At 36.6% G+C, this 19056-nt stretch overlaps 1 protein-coding gene across 2 annotated transcripts in view; it reads right to left on the minus strand.

Annotated features, from left to right (window-relative positions):
- VPS8 (VPS8 subunit of CORVET complex) overlaps positions 1-19056 on the minus strand; it is a 233285-nt gene that overhangs the window by 160437 nt on the left and 53792 nt on the right. For both annotated transcript variants that reach the window (XM_046658305.1, XM_046658304.1), the window contains 5 exons: positions 12600-12674; positions 11826-11861; positions 10847-10937; positions 10365-10411; positions 9293-9382 (listed from right to left, as the gene is read on the minus strand). In XM_046658305.1, coding sequence (XP_046514261.1) covers positions 9293-9382; positions 10365-10411; positions 10847-10937; positions 11826-11861; positions 12600-12674 — 339 coding nt within the window. The remainder of the gene's footprint in view (positions 1-9292; positions 9383-10364; positions 10412-10846; positions 10938-11825; positions 11862-12599; positions 12675-19056) is intronic.

Below are 19056 nucleotides of genomic sequence, written 5' to 3' on the forward strand. Positions count from 1 at the left end.
TAAATTTAAGCCTGTCAATTGTTCGAGTGACTGAATAGATCATTTTATTGCATTGTGACTATCTTACCATCTGCCAACTGAAGATATAATCTCTGGCTTTCCCTATTTCATAGGGATGATATGAAAAGAAACGAGATAGCAGATGTAGATGCCTTTGCTTTTTGGAACAACGGCATTAATTCTCATAATCTATATTCTAAAAGTCAGTCAGGCAGTGAAAACAGCATTGTTTGAAAATGATTCAAAATTTTAACAAAGCCTAGAATGTATATATACCAAAATAGATAAACATTCCTAAGCACACACATAGATAGAGAGAAAGATAGACAGACAGATAGATAGACAGACAGACGGATCGATCTCCAAAGGCTGTCTGAGCTGGGTAGCTGGTAGTCCAGTATTAGCATACACACACTGTGAGCAGCTATATAGATATCTCTCTGCATGTGTATGTGTGTACATGTGTTTTTCCTTTTTTTTTTTTTTTCCCAGTATGATAACAAAGTAATCTCCTAGGAAAGACCTGATTCCCCAGAACCAGCATTTTAAGCAAGCCTCAGGGACAGGGCGGTGTGCTGGACACCAACACTGTTTTCCCTTCCAAATCATCTCAGGGAAGCATGAGTTAAACAAGGAAAGCTCCTATCATCTCACTCTGCGTTCAGTTTTAGTCTCTGTCCACTCTTTGGCATGAATTCTTAAAACAAAAACATATGCCAACAGTTGCTATAAGAACAGCCTTGAATGATATGCTTCTCATGGAAATGTACATGAAGCTGGAAGGAGAGCTTGGTAATGATTAACGTAAGGCTTCATTTTTCAGATCTTTTAAAATTATATTATTTTAGCTTGATTCATATTATTAAAATGCCTCATTTATTTACACCTTTACCTTGTTTCATACACAAACATGAGTGTAGCAAGATAAAATAACCCAAATTCATGAACCTGTTTCCATAGTTAGTTGACCAGCTTCTGAATCTGAGAGCACTGCTGGCAGACAGCTCTGACACCAGAGAAGCCAGAGGGGCAGACTGTTTCAAGAAGTCGTTAACTACGCTGAATGCTATTAAGGACCAATAAGATGAGAAATAAAAGGGCCCATAATCATTCAAAGATGATTACTATGGTTATCTTAAAATGAACTCATTTGTACTTTCACCTTTTTATATATATTAGTATCTTCCTAAAACTCATATATTACTTAGTCCTCTCTATTTCAAAGTGAGCTACCTGATAACATATTGGTCTAAGATTATGAAAGAATAAACTGTGGGATGAAACACAGTACGGTATAGGGTCAAGGCTCCTGAGCCAGACAGCCTGGGTGCCTATCATGGTTCTGCTCTTTAATGGTTGTGTGATATTAGGCAAGTTACTCAAGCTCCGTGTCTGCTTAACACCTGTAAACATCTGTAAAATGGGGATAAATAACAGCTACTCCTCCAGTATAAAGATCAAATCAGATACTTGCCAGGCACATTGCACACAATATCAGCCATGATTATGGACATCTGTGTTGCAAATGCTAAGTTCTATTCTCATTTCAAACCTCCCAGAGTTAGATTTAAAACATATTTCCAAAGCAAACATGTACACAACATAAGTTCATGTGCTTTTTTTAAAGTCTCTCATCAAATATTTACCAAATAAAGGGCACTAAACCACATGCTGGGAATACAGCAGTGAAAAAAATCAGACTTGTTCCCTGCACTTATACAGGTCCCTGGACTTACACAGTCTAGCTGGGGAAGACTGACATTGAATGAGTAATTTAAGTGCATGGTATTTTACAAAGAAATGGATCTGGTTTAACACGGGAGTCAGAGGAAGTGACGTTTAAGCTGACACCCGAAAATAGATAGGAGCTAGTTGAGCTAAAAAGAAATAGCAAGGAATTTTTTTGTGCAAACACTATGGCCAAAGGCTCTGAGTTAAGAGAGAACGGGGACATCAAAAAACTGAAAAGAACTCTACAGTATTGTAGGGATACCAAGAATCAGGAGGAGTTAGGTGGGGATACAGTAGTCCCCACTTATCTGTGGGAGATGTGTTCCAAGACCCTCAGTGGATACTTAAAACCACAGATAGTGCTGAGCCCCGTATACATTATCTTTTTCCTATAGATACATACCTATGATAAAGCTTAATTTATAAATTAGGCACAGAAAGAGATTAACAACAATAACCAATAATATAACAGAACAATTATAACAATATATTGTAATAAAAGTTACTATAGATCTTAGCAACCTCAGCATATGACTTTTTTTTTCTTTCCTTATTAAGTCAAGAACTTTCAGCTTTTCACTTAAAGGAAGCATTTTACAGCTTTTCTTTGGCATATTCAAATTGCCAGCATCACTACTCTTGTGTTTTGGAGTCATTATTAAGTAAAATAAGGATTACTTGAACACAAGCACTGCGATACCGTGACAGTTGATCTGACAACCAAGATGGTTACTAGTGACTAACAGGCAGGTAGCGTATACAGCGTGGCTATGCTGGACAAAGGGATGATGTCCATGCTGGGTGGGATGGAGCAGGACAGCACAAGATTTCATCACGCTACTCAGAATGGTGCGCAATTTAAAACTTATTAATTGTTTATTCTGGAATTTTCCATTTAATATTTTCAGACCACGGAGGACCACAGTTAACTGAAATGGTGGAAAGTGAAACCACAGTTAAGGAGGGACAACTGCATATCATGTACAGCCTTAGAAACTCCAGGGAATTTAGTCTTTATTCCAAGACAATCAGAAGTCCTCAAAATATTTTAAAATCAGGAGAGTCTCATGTCTAGACTTGAAAGACATTTCTCTCTGTCTGCTGTGTGGAAAATGCAATGAAATGCTGTAAGAATATGTACAGAAAGATCAATAAGGAGGCTACGGTAATATACCAAGAGAAGATGATGGTGATATGCACCAGAATAGTGGAAGAATAGATGGCATGATGTAAACAGATTAAAGAAATAGAGAAAAGTCAAGAGGCAGAATAGATAAGAACGAGTGAAAGACAAGAATCTTTCAATTCCCTTTAGGTGGATAGTGGATCCATTCAGTAAAATAGAGATCATCCAAAGAGGCTTTGTGAAGGAATGTTCATGAGTTTGAGGTACCTATGAAACATCCAAGTGGAGATTAAATGGGCATCTTACTATACGGATCTTGGAACTCGGAGAACAATCTAGGTTGAAGACACTGTTAAGATAGTCACTTGTCTATATCACCTAGGGAGAGAACATAAAGCAACAGTTCTTGAACTTTAACATGCTTAAGAGTCATCTCAGGGGCTGATCACAAATCTGGGTCACCAATCCCAGAGAGTCAGATTCAGCCGACCTGCGAAATAACTCAGGAAAAGCATTTTTAGCAAATATTCTCAAGTGTTTTTTGAAGCAAATGGTCCACAGACAACATCTAGAGAAACACTGATATAGAGTATTGTGAAGAATTCTAACATTTATTGGTTAACTAGATGAGGAGGAAGAAGAATGAACAAAGAAAGTCACTAAGTAGTGAGAGAGATAGGGGAAAAAAAACACAACTGGAATGTATGATACCAGAGAAGCCAAAGGGACAGACTGTTTCAAGAAGTCACTAATTGCGTTGAATGCTACTGGAGACCAACAAGATGAGGAACAAAAACGGCCCACGGAATTTATAGACACAGGATGAGAGGGAGGTGGGAAATGCAGACAACTCTTATGTTTGGCTCTGTAAAGAATGTGCAGACAAGAGGCATAAGGCTATTGTGTACGGCATGGTGCAAAGGAGGCGTTTATTTGCTGTTTGACTTTGTTTTAGGATGGGAAGACCTGGCCAGAAGAAAAAACATGGTTCAAGATGTAGAGACAGAGAACACTTTAATTCCTTTTAATCCTTCTAGTTATTATACAAATAAAGTATAGGTTCAAATCTTTTCACAGATAAATAAAAGCCACAGCCTTTCAAAAGCATCACAAGATCCCAAAGTTATTTTCTATAGTCAAAGCAGGACAAAATATTGATCTTTGGAGGAAAGCAGAAATACTAAATGGCATATATTCTGACTCCAAGGAAAAGGTGAGGCTCTTCCTCACAAGTGAAGATTAAAATTGAGGCAGCAGGCATGAGCGCCACCTGCTGGTAAGATACAAATTCTTGGTACTCTGAGTAAGAAACCAGTCTTCCCTGGATTAGAGGATACCTGTTTCTAATGAGTTTCTATACGGATCAGAATCTTAGATATTCCCACCCAGTAAAGAAAGTCTTTTAAAAACACTTCAGGCCAGTTGTCATACTCCCTTTATTTCAATACATTCAACAGTAGGAGGTGCATAAGTCCAAAAGCCATTACATCATCACTAGGTCATTTTAAACAGGAATACAGCTCCTAATGTCCACCCACTTATACCAGCCTTCCCTTTGCAGCAGTACAGTAAATCCTCATACGACAGCCCCTCATCATCTGAAGGCAGGCATGTCTCCACTTTCTCCTCAGATTAAACAACGCCAGTATTTTTTTTTCAACTATTGTTTTAAAACCTCCCACCATCCCAGCTGTGGGATATAGCTTAGTCTGTCAATAGTCCATAACCTATCTCAGAGGTTTTATCTCCAACAGGTAGCCCAGTGGTACTATAACTTTCCTTTATCTGGACCTTAACGTACTAATGCTCATACTAAATTTGTAGTCAACTAAAATTCTGTTTGGCTAGATTTTCCCAACTCAATACTCATGCAATGTAATCAGCTGAATCTAATGAAGTCTTGATGTTTATCCTGGTTAAATTTCATATCATAATGCTTTTGATTGCACTCTGTCAGGATCATTTTGGACCCTGATTCTTGGTGTCATCTAAATTTGACAAGCCACTCAATAAATCTTCATCCAAATCAATTACAAAAACTTGGAATATGAAAGAGCCCCAAGATGTAATTAATACTAAGCCCCAAAGAATGCTTTTTGGGTAGCGATGTTTATCTAGCTGAAAATCGATTTACTAATCTATTTACTATTTACTAATCTATTTCAGCCATGAGGAGAATGGAAAATTTAGACAAATTCCTTAATGAAATCAAGGCATTATGCAACAGGGATTCCATGAAAATGCCATCCTCAGATTCCTTTTAATAACGCAATTTATGAGTTTAACATGATCATTGAACATGACCATTTTTAGGTGAACTCATGGAAAATGTTCACAAACCACATTGGGGTTATCAGTGGATAGCTTCCTAAGTCCACGCTTCTTTTTAAAAAAAATACACTTTAAGAGTTAACCTATTTAATAATTTTGTGATTAAATATTTAAGATTAAATGCTTAAAATGGCAGACTTGTGGCCAACTCTGCATGACTTCCACTCATCCTGATGGGCTGAGGATTACCTTTTCCAGAAGAAAACAGCCCTCTTGAGTGAAATAAATTGTGTCTCCTGTGCTGAGGCCTCCAGGCTTAAGCGAGGGCACCTCATTCAAAAGTTGATCCAAAGTTACTCACAAATCATTAACAATGGCTCCAACTGTTCAAACAGTATCCTGGATTATGATTCCAGTGGGTCTTGAGATTTGAACAATCATAATGTAACTATATGTCACATACGCTGGGGTTCAGCTTTTTTATTAAATATATTTATCTAGACTTTTCCACTTTAAAGAACATTTCTCTGTGCTCATGAAAATGGAGTAAAATAAGAAGCATTATTCTATAGTAGAGTGTAGCAGTCCAGATGTGGACCTGAAGGCCCACCGCCTGGGTTCTAATCCCAGGTCTATCATTTACTAGCTATGTAACCTGGAACAGGTTATTTAACGTCTCTGTGCCTCAGTCTCATTTATAAATGTGAATACCCGCATCTACATATAAAGTTACAATAAGAATTAAATGAGTTAATATATGCAAAGGGTTTTTAACAGTGCCTCCCACCTAGTAAGCATTAAACAATTCAGATTCTGCTATAATTATCATTCTAGACACCTATTAACATCACCCCTTCTCCCCTATCCTTACACTTTTTGCTCTGAAAATAACAGCACAGTACAATGGTTAGTTAACAGCTGGGCTCTGAAGTCAGAAGGACCTGGATATGAGTTCTGGTCCCACCACTTACTAGCAATATTACCTTGGGGAGTCATTTAACCTCCCTCAGCCTAAATTTCTTCATCTGTAAAATGGGGATTAAAACACTATCTACTTCATGGGGTTGCTGGGAGAATTAAATAAAAAGGAATATTACACCCTTTACTTGGTACTTGGCATGTAGTATATACTCAGTGAATCTTTGTCAAAATCTCTTTCGTGTACCCCTCAGCATCTTAGTAGGTACTGGAGTATTCTCCTTTCTGGCAGTCAAGATGCCTTTGGCATCTATCTTTGGTTTTCTGCCTCTCTCCATTTTTTGTAGCTGTTCTGTGCTTTGTAGACAGACACTTCTCTCAACATGCCTCCATTTCCTTTCTCTTTGAATTGTTTGTGGTTATTACGTCAAAATTTAAGAATTTCCTGTTCTTTGTAACCTATTCATTTTTTAGAGCCTATAACCATGAGATTGTACCCATATTTTCTTTTCTGAAGTATTTTTGTTTGTTTGTTTTGGTTTTGGTGAGGAAGATTTGCCCTGAGCTAACATCCATTGCCAATCCTTCTCTTTTTTTTCTTGAGGAAGATTAGTCTTGAGCTAACATCTGTGCCAGTCGTCCTCTATTTTGTATGTGGGATGCATCCACAGCATGGCTGACAAATGGAGTAAGTCCGCGCCTGGGATCCAAACCCGTGAATCTGGGCCGTCAAAGTGGAGTGCATGGAACTTTAACCACTCGGCCATGGGGCTGGCCCCTTTTTCTGAAATATTTGATTTCTAAAATACAGGATTTATTCTGAGTGTATTCTTCATCATTATTACAATTGTTAAAACAAAGTGATAATTTTTCTCTGAAGAGTCTATCCCTGATCATTAGTAAAAAACAAATCCCAAATAGTGGTCCCCACCACTGTTATCCTTTACCTTTTATGAGACTAAAATCTTAATAAATAAAAAATTTTATCAGATACTCTTTTAGCAGAATGAAACTTCCAACAAAGATCTAGATGGTTAAGAACACATGACTACAGTTTGTTTCTCTGTAAATTTTATAATCAGCACTAGAAACCATCATCCATAGCCCCTGTCACGCTGAGATTCTTTCTTATTTCTCCAACAGAACATCACTTTTCTCCCTTTCTTCTTTTATAACTCTTTACCATGTTCTTCCCCACATGGTGGTTTCTATGTTACACATCGCGCCCCCACATCAGCCCCTCCTAGTTCCCTACTAGATGTTTATTTTCAACAGAGTATACCTTCCAATGGAGAGAGTTCTTTCATGAATACCTCCCTACCACTTCTTGGTAATAGATATTCTCTTGTTAAAATATTAAGTTTTCTTTTCTTTTTCTTTCTTTCTCTTTTTTGAGGAAGATTGGCCCTGAGTTAACATCTGCTGCCAATCCTCCTCTTTTTGCTGAGGAAGACTGGCCCTGAGCTGACATCCGTGCCCATCTTCCTCTACTTTATATGTGGGATGCCTACCACAGCATGGCTTGCCAAGTGGTGCCACGTCTGCACCCAGGATCCAAACTGGTGAACCCCAGGCTGCCAAAGCGGAATGTGCGCACTTAACCACCGTGCCACCGGGCTGGCCCCTAAGTTTTCTTTTCTATATATACAACATTGGTATAAAAATTATTTATGGGGCCAGACCCGTGGCCAAGTGGTTGAGTTCACACACTCTGCTCTGGCAGCCCAGGGTTTCGCTGGTTTGAACCCTGGGCGCAGACATGGCACCGCTCATCAAGCCACGCTGAGGCAGCATCCCACATGCCACAACTAGAAGGACCCACAATTAAAAATATACAACTGTGTACCGGGAGGCTTTGGGGAGAAAAAGGAAAAATAAAATCTTTAAAAAAAAATTATTTATATAGAAGGTATTGTTCCCACACAGTTTTGTTTCCAAAAGCTTTCTTTCTGCCATATGTTTTCCTCCCAAGTTATCTATTTTTATAATTTATCTGGGCTTAGTTCTCTTCTTTATTGATAAATTAATGAGCCTCCAGCCAAACAGTAATAAAAGTTAATCCACCAGAAGCCCACTATTGTGGTACTAAAGAGTACAGTTCAGGAAACCAAATCCTCCAAATGTTAATACTCTCCAAATGTTTGATGTCCTCCAAATGTTAATTGCTGTATCTATCCCTATCTTCCAAAGTTATAAGCATCAAAGGGACAGATGCAAGGATCTGAGCTGGGCCTGCTCTTTAGAACTTCAAAACCCCTAGATCTCTTCTAAATATTTCCACTAATGTACACAAGAAAAGTTACTTTGACTCCACTGCAAACTTAAAGATAGCAAGGACCATGTATATTTCACTCATTATTGCCCAGTGCCTAGTACATATTAGACCAGAGACTGCATACTTTGGCCCATGGGCCAAATCCTGCCCACAGCCTTTTTCTGAATGGCTCACAGCTAAAACGGTTTTTACACTTTCTAAGAGTTGTTTAAAAAACAAACAACAAAAAAAAAAAACAAGGAAGAATATGTGACAGAGATCATACGTGCCCCGCAAAGCCTAAATTTTCCCATCTGGCCCTGCTTAGAAAACGTTTGCTGACCCCTGTGTTAGATCCTCAAAGATTTGTTAAAAGAGGAGGCAGGGGGAGGGGAGGGAGCTCTAGGAATGGGGAAGGAGAAAGAGATTTGTAACAAATATAACTGGAGATCATTGCAAACAGTGTAACTTGCGTAATAAACACTATACAAGTCTTTAAATTGCTCCTTGACTTCCATTTTCACTGAGTTCCAAGAGAATCTCAAGGTTTTTCATTAGCATATTTTAGAGATCATGCTTTTTTTGTAATGGATCCATTCCTGAGTCACAGGTACTCCTAGAACTAAACTGACACTTCGATAGTAGACCTCTTCTCCGACTAGCCTAGTTACCATAAATGTCGGTCATCAGCCGGTGTCAGCCACTGTGAGGTGACAATTCACAGCTCTGTACCCTCTTACATATATCCTTTCCTGCCACACAACACTAAGTAGCTAAGCACTAACGCTCCACAATAATTTACTCATCTGTTCCCATGTGACTGGTTACTTGAAAATTTCATCATTTAGAATGCTCCACAAGCCCTGAAACAAAGCTTTGAATACTAAAAAATGTTTAACCCAAACATGAAAGTCCCATTCTCAAGTAATATAAAAGAGTAGTATTAGACCTACGCACAGCAATGTCTATTAGAAACACATGCAAAGGTGTACCTGAAAATGCTGCTCCATCACCTGGATTTTTCCCTGATCTGGGCACTTTTTCAGAGCTCGATCTGCATAATGGAACAGGATTTCCACCATCTGTAAGGAAAAGAGTCTTGCAAAGAAATTAAGATGTATTTCTAAAGTTTTTCACTACCTAATATATATGGCCCTCCTGAAGAATAGAGAGCCAGGCTTTGTTATTACATTAAAAATATAATACAAAATGTTAGTGGCTTTATTTCCCAATATTTTTAACCCCAGCCTAACTTCTTTCAGCCTCAGAGCTACCACTAATTTGCTAATCTTTCCTAAAAATTATCTCCAGGTTCTAGACCTCATTACTATCTATACTGCTCAGGAAATGAAAAATTTTGAAGTTCAGCTCTTGAGTAATCCTCTGCTGTAGGTCTTTCCCTAAAGAACACAGATAGCTAATTCTTTTTAGAGCAGATACTGAGACAAGCAGCATTCACGAGTCTAAGAAGTAACCAATTTCTACTTATGTTTTCTAAATGTTTACACTAATTTGGAATAATTTTTACCAATGCATTTACACAATAAAAAGGGGAGGAATGACTATAGTAAACGAATTCAACCAAGTCTAGGAAAACAAATCTAATAGTAAATATTAGTGTTAACTATATTAAGCTAATAACACCAATATTAAAATATTAACCCTGCTATCTCAGGCAATACAAACACTTGCTCTTATAATACTTCTCATAATTACTATCAGTTTATAAAAACTAACAAATGTTAACTTTCTATGGGCTATAATTATGTTCAGAAATAACCCAGATCCCTGGGTTTTCTTCCTTTGACTTTCTGCTATCTTTGAACTATTTTACTACTTTGTCATCTTCATAGGAGAGTAAGCAAGGGAAAAAAAAGAAAAGGTGATAAGAAAGAATTTAAAAAGTTTTCAAGATGACACCAGGAAATTATAACCTGACTCTTTTTTTTCTTACACACCATCTCCTTGACTGTAGCCATTTACCTAATCATGCCCACAGATAAGAGCAAATACCAAAAGCACATCTGTACTATACCCTAGTAAAAACCTTATTAAAATACTCACCCGATCTGCCACAACAGCCTTTCGCTTACTGGCATCCCCTGATAATCCTGTAGAGAAGCACAACCCAGCAAAAAACAAAGTTAGTCCACATCTTCAAGAGTGAAACTATTCTGGTCTTCTATTTACAACCTGTGCTACCAATAGATATAATTTCAACAATCCTTAGGTATCAAAATGTTGGCTAATACGCCATAACAGGAACACCTCACATGTATCAGACCAGATAGCATGTACTTCCCTTTTGCTCCAACAGCAAATTTTCCTTATGAAAAAAAAAAAAAGAATCAAAAGAGTGACACTTAAAATTCTATATCCTGTATTTGTCATTAACCTTTTTCATTGGAAGTCTGTAAGCTTTGACAACATCTTATTTATAAAATACTTGAACACTAAGCCAGAAGTGTCATGTGAGTGATTAGTATTATTCATTCCCTCTAGTCCAGAAAAACAATGTCTACTACACCAGTAATCTTTTAACTCACCCACTACTGCTTTTGCTTTTCCTTCATGGAAAGACCATGCAAGAGCCAAGGCTTCCGTAAGACAATCTTGTTTCAGCAGATGATCCACTCTCTAAAATGAATAAACGGGAGAAACCAGACCCCTTTATGTGACCAACTTGCCAGTCAGAATTCCTATTTTACCTAATATATTTCTAGAAGTTGTTGCTTAGTAGCTAAAATTATTCCAAAACCATGTGACTATGTTATTTCCAAGAAAAATAATTTCTTAAAGCACTGGATAGTACAGTGATTGTATAGGCTAATATAGGCAGCCACAAGCCTAAATATGAAAAGAAGAAACAGCTAGAATGTCACTGATCACAGAAACAGCTAGTTGTTTAACACAACATCTTTTCACTCCTTCCTCCTTAGTAACAAGTCCCAAGTTTATTTGAGACAGTAATATACAAGCTAAAGGATATTTCTAAGACTCTCTTATAGCGACTTGGGGCCATGTGACTAAATTCTGGCCAATGATAAGTAAGCAGAAATGTTGCTTGGTATTTCTGAGATGTCACTTTAAAAGGCAAGGACCAGCCCTTCTCTTCTCTTCCCTCCTTCCTGGAATGTAGACTTAACAGCTGGAGTTCCATACTGGAACATAAAATGACCTTGAGACTAGAAGCCACACACAAGGATGGTGGAACAGGATATTATACTAAAGACCATAGGGCTGCCATACTAATCATGGACTGCCTACCTCCAGATTGCTTTTACATGAGAGAAAAATCCTGTTTAAGCCACTGTTATTTTGAATTTTCTGATATGTATAGCTAAACCTACTCCTAATTTATACAGTTTTACCAAATCAAGTACCCAGTAGTTACAAGGGTTTTGATGCACACTGCTGAAACTAAAAAGCCCAAATCCAAATAATCTTTTTCTGCAAAGTCAAAACAGAAATGTTAAGATGGCACCAATTCAACAGCTCTAATACATAAAATTACTTTGAACTTACCTCTCTCCAGCTCCTCAGCATCATCACGTAAACAGACTAGAAATCAAAGAGAAGAAAATTAAAATGCTCTTCTTCAATGGACTTGTTCAGGAGACACATTTGCCCCAGTTCCACATCTCATTTCACATTTCTTTAAGTAAAAGCATTTCATACCACAGTTAGAAGCATTTACTAAAGGGTCTTCAAGGGCCCACATTAATGAGTAAATCAAATATTTAAAGGTCAATAAGCCTACGGTCCAAAAAGGAGTTAATCCCATGGATAAGGAACCCCCAATCTTCCCATACTGACTTGCTAATATTTTGAATTTTAATAATGAATAAATATTTCTCCATGTTAAGTTAAAAAAAAAAAGCACAGGAACAAACTGATATACAAAAAGTTCCTATTCCAGTGATTCTATTCTAAGTCAAATACCTCAATGTATTTTAATATATCCTAAGCAGATCTAAGCTAAAGGACATCTTAATGACATGACAAATATACATGAGAAGGTATCTTCCTGGTCATGAAAACATAAATGCGAAGATTGTGAAAGTATATCCCTGAATTTAGAAAATAAGCATTCTATTAGAAGCTAAGTGAAAGTAAAAATATTTCTAAAAATGGAGAAAATAAGTCAGCTTAAAATCACCACTATCTAACCCCTAAAAGTTTTAGATTACCGCTGATCAATATCCACTTTGTAATGCGCTGCTCTTTTTACCAGCAACCTCCTTCAGCCCCAACTATCCTGACACAAATAAACACAAGTCACAGAGTGGAAGAGCTTACTTTTGTCCCCAAATAAAAGATCTGACCACCATAGCTACTGATGGATTGATAACAAGCCTTCTCTCCAACCAAAGCCTATAAAAAAATAAACAAAAAGGTAAGAATTACATGCATTAGAAGTCTCACTAAGTTTTAAAGAATGTCAATTATAGAGACAACATTTAAGGTTAACATGGTTTCATGCCATCATCCCATAAGTAAGTGGGGAAAACGTCAATCAAGTGCCATCTGTCAGTGACAGTGGCAGAGAAGACAAAGTGCAAAAAGTAATTTTCTGCTTACAGATGGTCTTTTGATTTTTCAGAACATGGAAAAGGGAGGAACATGCCAACTTCTAAATCTGAAGGAAAACTGTTGCAACCTGCCCATCATTGGATGACAGGTAGTCATGCTTCTGGCAAACAATAGGGCTGACTGAAAATGGTACCCCCAAGTTCTCTGAAATAAATATCAGCATAAAACTCAAGAGAAAAACAGGAAGACAAACCAGTATAGTATATGAAAGTCATAGCCCAGCAAAATAGAAAGAAGACCTACTGTCTGATTGACAGATCTGGGCTGCAAATGTTGGCTCTGTCACTTAGCGGGTATGACCTTAAACAAGTTTCAAACTTGCAACATTCAGTTTCCCATCTTTGAAAACCATGTACTGTTTCTGCAAGGCTTAAATATATTAATATTTATAAACCTCCCAAAATATATAAGTGGTCAATAACTGATAACTATGATAATTTTTCTTAACTTTTCATTACGGAAATTTAAAAATGTATACAAAGGCAGAGAGAATAAAATAATGAACCTATGCATCCATTATCCAGCTTCATCAATTATCAACTCATCACCAATCCTGTCTCATCTACATTCCACTGACTCCTCTGTAACACAGTATAATTTTGAAGTGAATCTCAGATTTTGAATATTTCATTTATAAAAATTCAATATAGGCATAACAAATGAGCCCTTTTAACATAATGACAATTTCACTAATATACTTTAAAATATTAACAATCATTTCTCAATATCAAATATCCAATCAGTGTTTGGATTTCAAATTGTCTCACAGATGTCAAATGCTGTTGAGGTTTTTCTTGTTTGTTCTGTTTTTCTTTTTTCTGCATTTAATTTTTCTGAATGAAGATCCAAACAAGGGCCACATGTTGGAGCTGGCCAATGCATCTCAAGTCTCTTAATATATAGGTTTTTGCCTCTAGCTGTCAGTCCTTTATTTTCCTTGAAGTGTATTTACTGAAGAAGCTGGAACACTTATTCCATAGAGTTTCCTACTATCTGGATTTTGCTAACTTCATGCCCATGGAATCTTCTAACACGCTCCTCTGCCTTCTACACTTTCTCCAGAGGAGGTCTGATCAGAATCAGGGATTTTAATTTTGGCTTTTGGCAGTACTACTTTCAGTACGATGCTAGCTGTAGAATTTTTCTCGATGTCCTTATTATCAGGATGAAGAATTTCCCTTCTATTTCTAGTTTGCTGAGAGTTTTATTGGGAATGGATATTGAATTTTGTCAAATGCTTTTTCTACGTCTTTCAAGATGACATTACGGTTTTCCTTACAATCAACTATTATGGTGAATTACATTGATTTTTTTAATGTTAAACCAGCCTTGCATGCCTTGGATAAACACTATTTGATCATCATTAGTCTTTTTATACATTGCTGGTTTCTATTTACCAATATTTTAAGTATTTTTGCTTCTCTGCTTATGAGGACATTGGTCGGTAGTGTTCTTTATTGCTATGTCTTTTTCTGGTTTTATTATCAGAGTTAAGGCAGTCTCATAAAAACTGTTATGTACTCCCTTTTCCTCTATTTTTAAAAATATTTTTGTGTAGAATTGGTATTATTTTTTCCTTAAATATGACAGACTTCACTAGTGAAGCTATCTAGGCCTGGAGTTTCCTCACAGGAAATCAATTAATTTCTTTAATTGATGTACAGCCACTCAGATTTTCCATTTCTTCTTGAGTCAGCTTTGGTAATTTGTGTCTTCCAAAGAATTTTTCCATTTCATCTAAAGTTGTTGATTTATTAGTATAAAGTTACTCATATTATCTTTTCACCTCTCTCATTCTTGATATCAGTAATTGTGTCTTCTCTCTTTCTTGATTAGTCTCACTAGAGGTTTATCAATTTTATTTATCTTTTAAAGAACCAGCTTTTGGTTTCTTTGATTTTTTTCTATTGTTTGTCCATTTTCTATTTAATTTATTTGTGTTCAACTTTATTATTTCCTCATTTGAGACCTTCTTCTTTCCTGATATAAATATTTAATGCTATAAATTATCCTCAAAAAACTGATTTAATTGTAGACCACAGATTCTGATATGTTGTATTTTCATTTTCATTTAGTTTAAAATATATTCTAGGGGCTGGCCCCGTGGCCGAGTGGTTAAGTTTGTAGGCTCCACTCTGGCAGTCCAGGGTTTCACAGGTTTGGATCCTGAGCACGGACCTAGTACTGCTCATCAGGCCATGCTGAGGCAGCATCCCACATAGCACAACCAGAAGGACCTGAAACTAGAATGTACTGGGGGGCTTTGGGGAGAAGAAGAAGAAGAAGAAAAGAAGATTGGCAACAGGTGTTAGCTCAGGTGCCAATCTTCAAAAACAAAAAATATATATATATCTATATATTTTCTAATTTCTTTTGAGATTTCTTCTTTAATTGATGGGTTATTTACAAAAATGTTATTTATTTCCAAATATTTAGGTTTTCTCCAAATTTACCATGATGATTCCTTTAACAACTTGTTGAAGTTTGTTTTATGGCCTAGTATACAATCTATATTGGTGGGTGCTCCATGTGCACTTGAAAAAAATTTGTGCTTTGATTTTTTTGAGTGGAATATTCTATAAATGTCAGGTAAAGTTAGTCAATAGTGTTTTTTTAAAGTCTTAATGGTTTTCTGTCTACTAATTATATTAAATACTGACAGAGAAGTTTTGAAATTTCCAAACTATAATTGTGGATTTATCTGTTTCTCCTTTTAGTTTTGTCAGTTTTTGCTTCATATATATATATTTAGGAAGATTAGCCCTGAGCTAACATCCACCACCAATCCTCTCTTCTTGTTTTTTAATTGAGTTCATCATAGTTTATATCAATGTGAGGTTTCTGTTGTACATTATTTCTTGACTGTCACCACATAAGTGCTCCCCTTCACCCCCTATGCCCACCCCCCAGCCCCCTTCCCATGGTAACCACTGAACTGTTTTGTCCATGTGCTTGTTCATATTCCACATATGAGTGAAATCATCTGGTGTTTCTCTTTCTCAGTCTGGCTTATTTTGCTTAGCATAATTTCCTCCAGATCCATCCATGTTGTCACAAATGGGATGATTTTATCCTTTTTTATGGCTGAGTAGTATTCCATTGTATATATATACACCACATTTTCTTTATCCTATCATCAGTCGATGGGCATTTAGATTGCTTCCATGTCTTGGCTATTGTGAATAGTGCTGCAATGAACACAGGGGTGCATATGTTACTTTGGATTGTTGATTTCAAGTTGTTTGGGTAGAGGCCCAGTAGTGCCATAGCTGGGTTGTATGGTAGTATTATTTTTAGTTTTCTGAGGAATCTCCATACTGTTTTCCATAGTGGCTGCACCAGTTTGCATTCCCACCAGCAGTGTATAAGGGTTCCCTTTCCTCCAGCACCTCTCGAACATTTGTTATTTTTCGTCTTAGTGATTATAGCCATCTTAACAGGTGTAAGGTGACATCTTAGTGTAGTTTTAATTTGCATTTCCATGATGATTAGTGATGGTGAACACCTTTTTATGTGTTTATTGGCCATCTGTATATCTTCTTTGGGACAATGTCTGTTTGTATCCTCTGCCCGTTTTTTCATCAGGTTATTTGTTTTTTTATTGTTTAGTTGTGTGAGTTCCTTATATATTAGGGAGATTAACCCCTTGTCAGATATATGATTTGCAAATATTTTCTCCCAATTGGGGGGTTGTCTCCTTGTTTTGATTCTAGTTTCTTTTGCCTTACAGAAGCTCTTTAGTCTGATGAGGTCCGACTTGTCTATTTTTTCTTTTGTTTCCCTTGTCTCAGAAGACATCGTATTTGAAAAGATCCTTTTAAGTTCTATGTCAAAGAGTGTACTACCTATATTATCTTCCAGGAGTTTTATGGTTTCAGGACTTATCTTCAAGCCTTTGATCCATTTTGAGTTTATTTTTGTGTGTGGCATGAGACAATGGTTCTTTGTTCTATTTCCATGAAGAATGTCACTGGGATTCTGACTGGGATTGCATTGAATCTGTAGATTGCTTTTGGTAGTATGGACATTTTAACCACGTTTATTCTTCCAATCCATGTGCATGGAATCTCTTTCCATCTCTTTATATCATTACCTATTTCTTTCAGTAACGTCTTATAGTTTTCATTGTATAAGTTCTTCACCTCATTAGTTAAATTTCTTCCTAGGTATTTTATTGTTCTAGTTACAATTGTAAATGGAATTGTGCTCCTGAGTTCTCTTTCCGTAAGTTTGTTATTAGAGTATAGAAATGCAACTGATCTTGGTAAGTTGATTTTGCACCCTGCAACTTTACCATAGTTGTTAATTATTTCTAATAGTTTCCCAAGGGATTCTTTAGGGTATTCTATATATAAGATCATGTCATCCGCAAACAGTGAGAGTTTCACTTCTTCACTCCCTATGTGCATTCCTTTTATTCCTTTCTCTTGCCTAATTGCTCTGGCCAAAACCTCCAGTACTATGTTGAATAAGAGTGGTGATAGTGGGCATCCTTGTCTGGTTCCTGTACTCAGGGGGATGGTGTTCAGTTTTTCTCCATTGAGTATGATGTTTGCTGTGGGTCTGTCATACATGGCCTCTATTATGTTGAGGTAATTTCCTTCTATCCCCATTTTGTTACAAGTTTTTTAAATCATAAATGGCTGTTGGATCTTGTCAAATGCTTTCTCTGCATCTATTGAGATGATCATGGTTTTTATTCCTCAGTTTGTTGATGTGGTATATCATGTTGATTGACTTGCAGATGTTGAACCATTCCTGTGTCCCTAGTATAAATCCCACTTGATCATGATGTATGATCTTTTTGATGTATTGCTGTATTTGGGTTGCCATTATTTTGTTTAGAATTTTTGCATCTACGTTCATCAGCAATCTTGGCCTGTAGTTTTCCTTTTCTGTGCTGTCCTTGTCAGGCTTTGGTATCAGAGTGATGCTGGCCTCGTAAAATGTGTTAGGAAGTGTTTCAGCTTCCGTAATTTTTTGGAATAGCTTGAGAAGGATAGGTATTAAGTCCTCTCTGAAAGTTTGGTAGATTTCCCCAGGGAAGCCATCTGGTCCTGGGCTTTTATTCTTTGGGATGCTTTTGATTACTGTTTCAATCTCTTTCCTTGTGACTGGTCTATTCAGATTATCTATTTCTTCTTGATTCAGCTTTGGGAGGTTGTAAGAGTCTAAGAATTTATCCATTTCCTCTAGATTATCCATTTTGTTGGGATATAGTTTTTTGTAGTATTCTCTCATAATCTGTTGTATTTCTGTGGTATCTGTTATTTCTCCTCTTTCATTTCTGATTTTGTTTATCTGAGCTTTCTCTCTTTTTTTCTTTGTAAGTCTGGCTAGGGGTTTGTCAATTTTATTTACCCTTTCAAAGAACCAGCTGTGTTTCACTGATCCTTTCTACTGCCTTTTTTGTTTCAATAGCATTTATTTCTGCTCTGATTTTTATTCTCTTTCTCCTTCTGCTGACTTTGGGCTTTATTTGTTCTTCTTTTTCTAATTCAGTTAGGTGTAATTTGAGGTTGCTTATTTGGGATTTTTCTTGTTTTTTAAGGGATCCTGTATTGCAATGAATTTCCCTCTTAATACGGCTTTTGCTGCATCTCATCTGAGTTGGTATGGTATGTTCTCATTTTCATTTTTTGATTTCTCCTTTAATTTCTTCAATGATCCACTGCTTGTTCAATAGCATGTTGTTTAGTCTCCACATCTTTGTCCCTTTCCAGCTTTTTTCCTGTAATTAGTTTCTAGCATTATAGCATTGTGATCCAAAAAGATGTTTGTTATTATTTCAATTTTCTTAAATTTATTGAGGTTTGCCTTGTTTCCCAACATATGCTCTATCTTTGAGAATGTTCTGTGTGCACTTGAGAAGAACGTGTATTCTGCTGTTTTTGGATGGAGTGTTCTATATATGTCTATTAAGTCCAACTGGCTTAGCTTTTCATTTAATTCCACTGTTTCCTTGTTGATTTTCTGCCTGAATGATCTATCCATTGATGTGAGTGGGGTGTTGAGGTCTCCTACTATTATTGTGTTATTATTAATATCTTCTTTTAGGTTTGTTAACAGTTGCTTTATGAACTTTGGTGCTCCTCTGTTGGGTGCATAGATATTTATAAGTGTTATTTCTTCTTGATGGAGTGTCCCTTTGACTAAATATACT

This window comes from Equus quagga, chromosome 4 (assembly GCF_021613505.1).
Source record: "Equus quagga isolate Etosha38 chromosome 4, UCLA_HA_Equagga_1.0, whole genome shotgun sequence".
Taxonomy (NCBI): domain Eukaryota; kingdom Metazoa; phylum Chordata; class Mammalia; order Perissodactyla; family Equidae; genus Equus; species Equus quagga.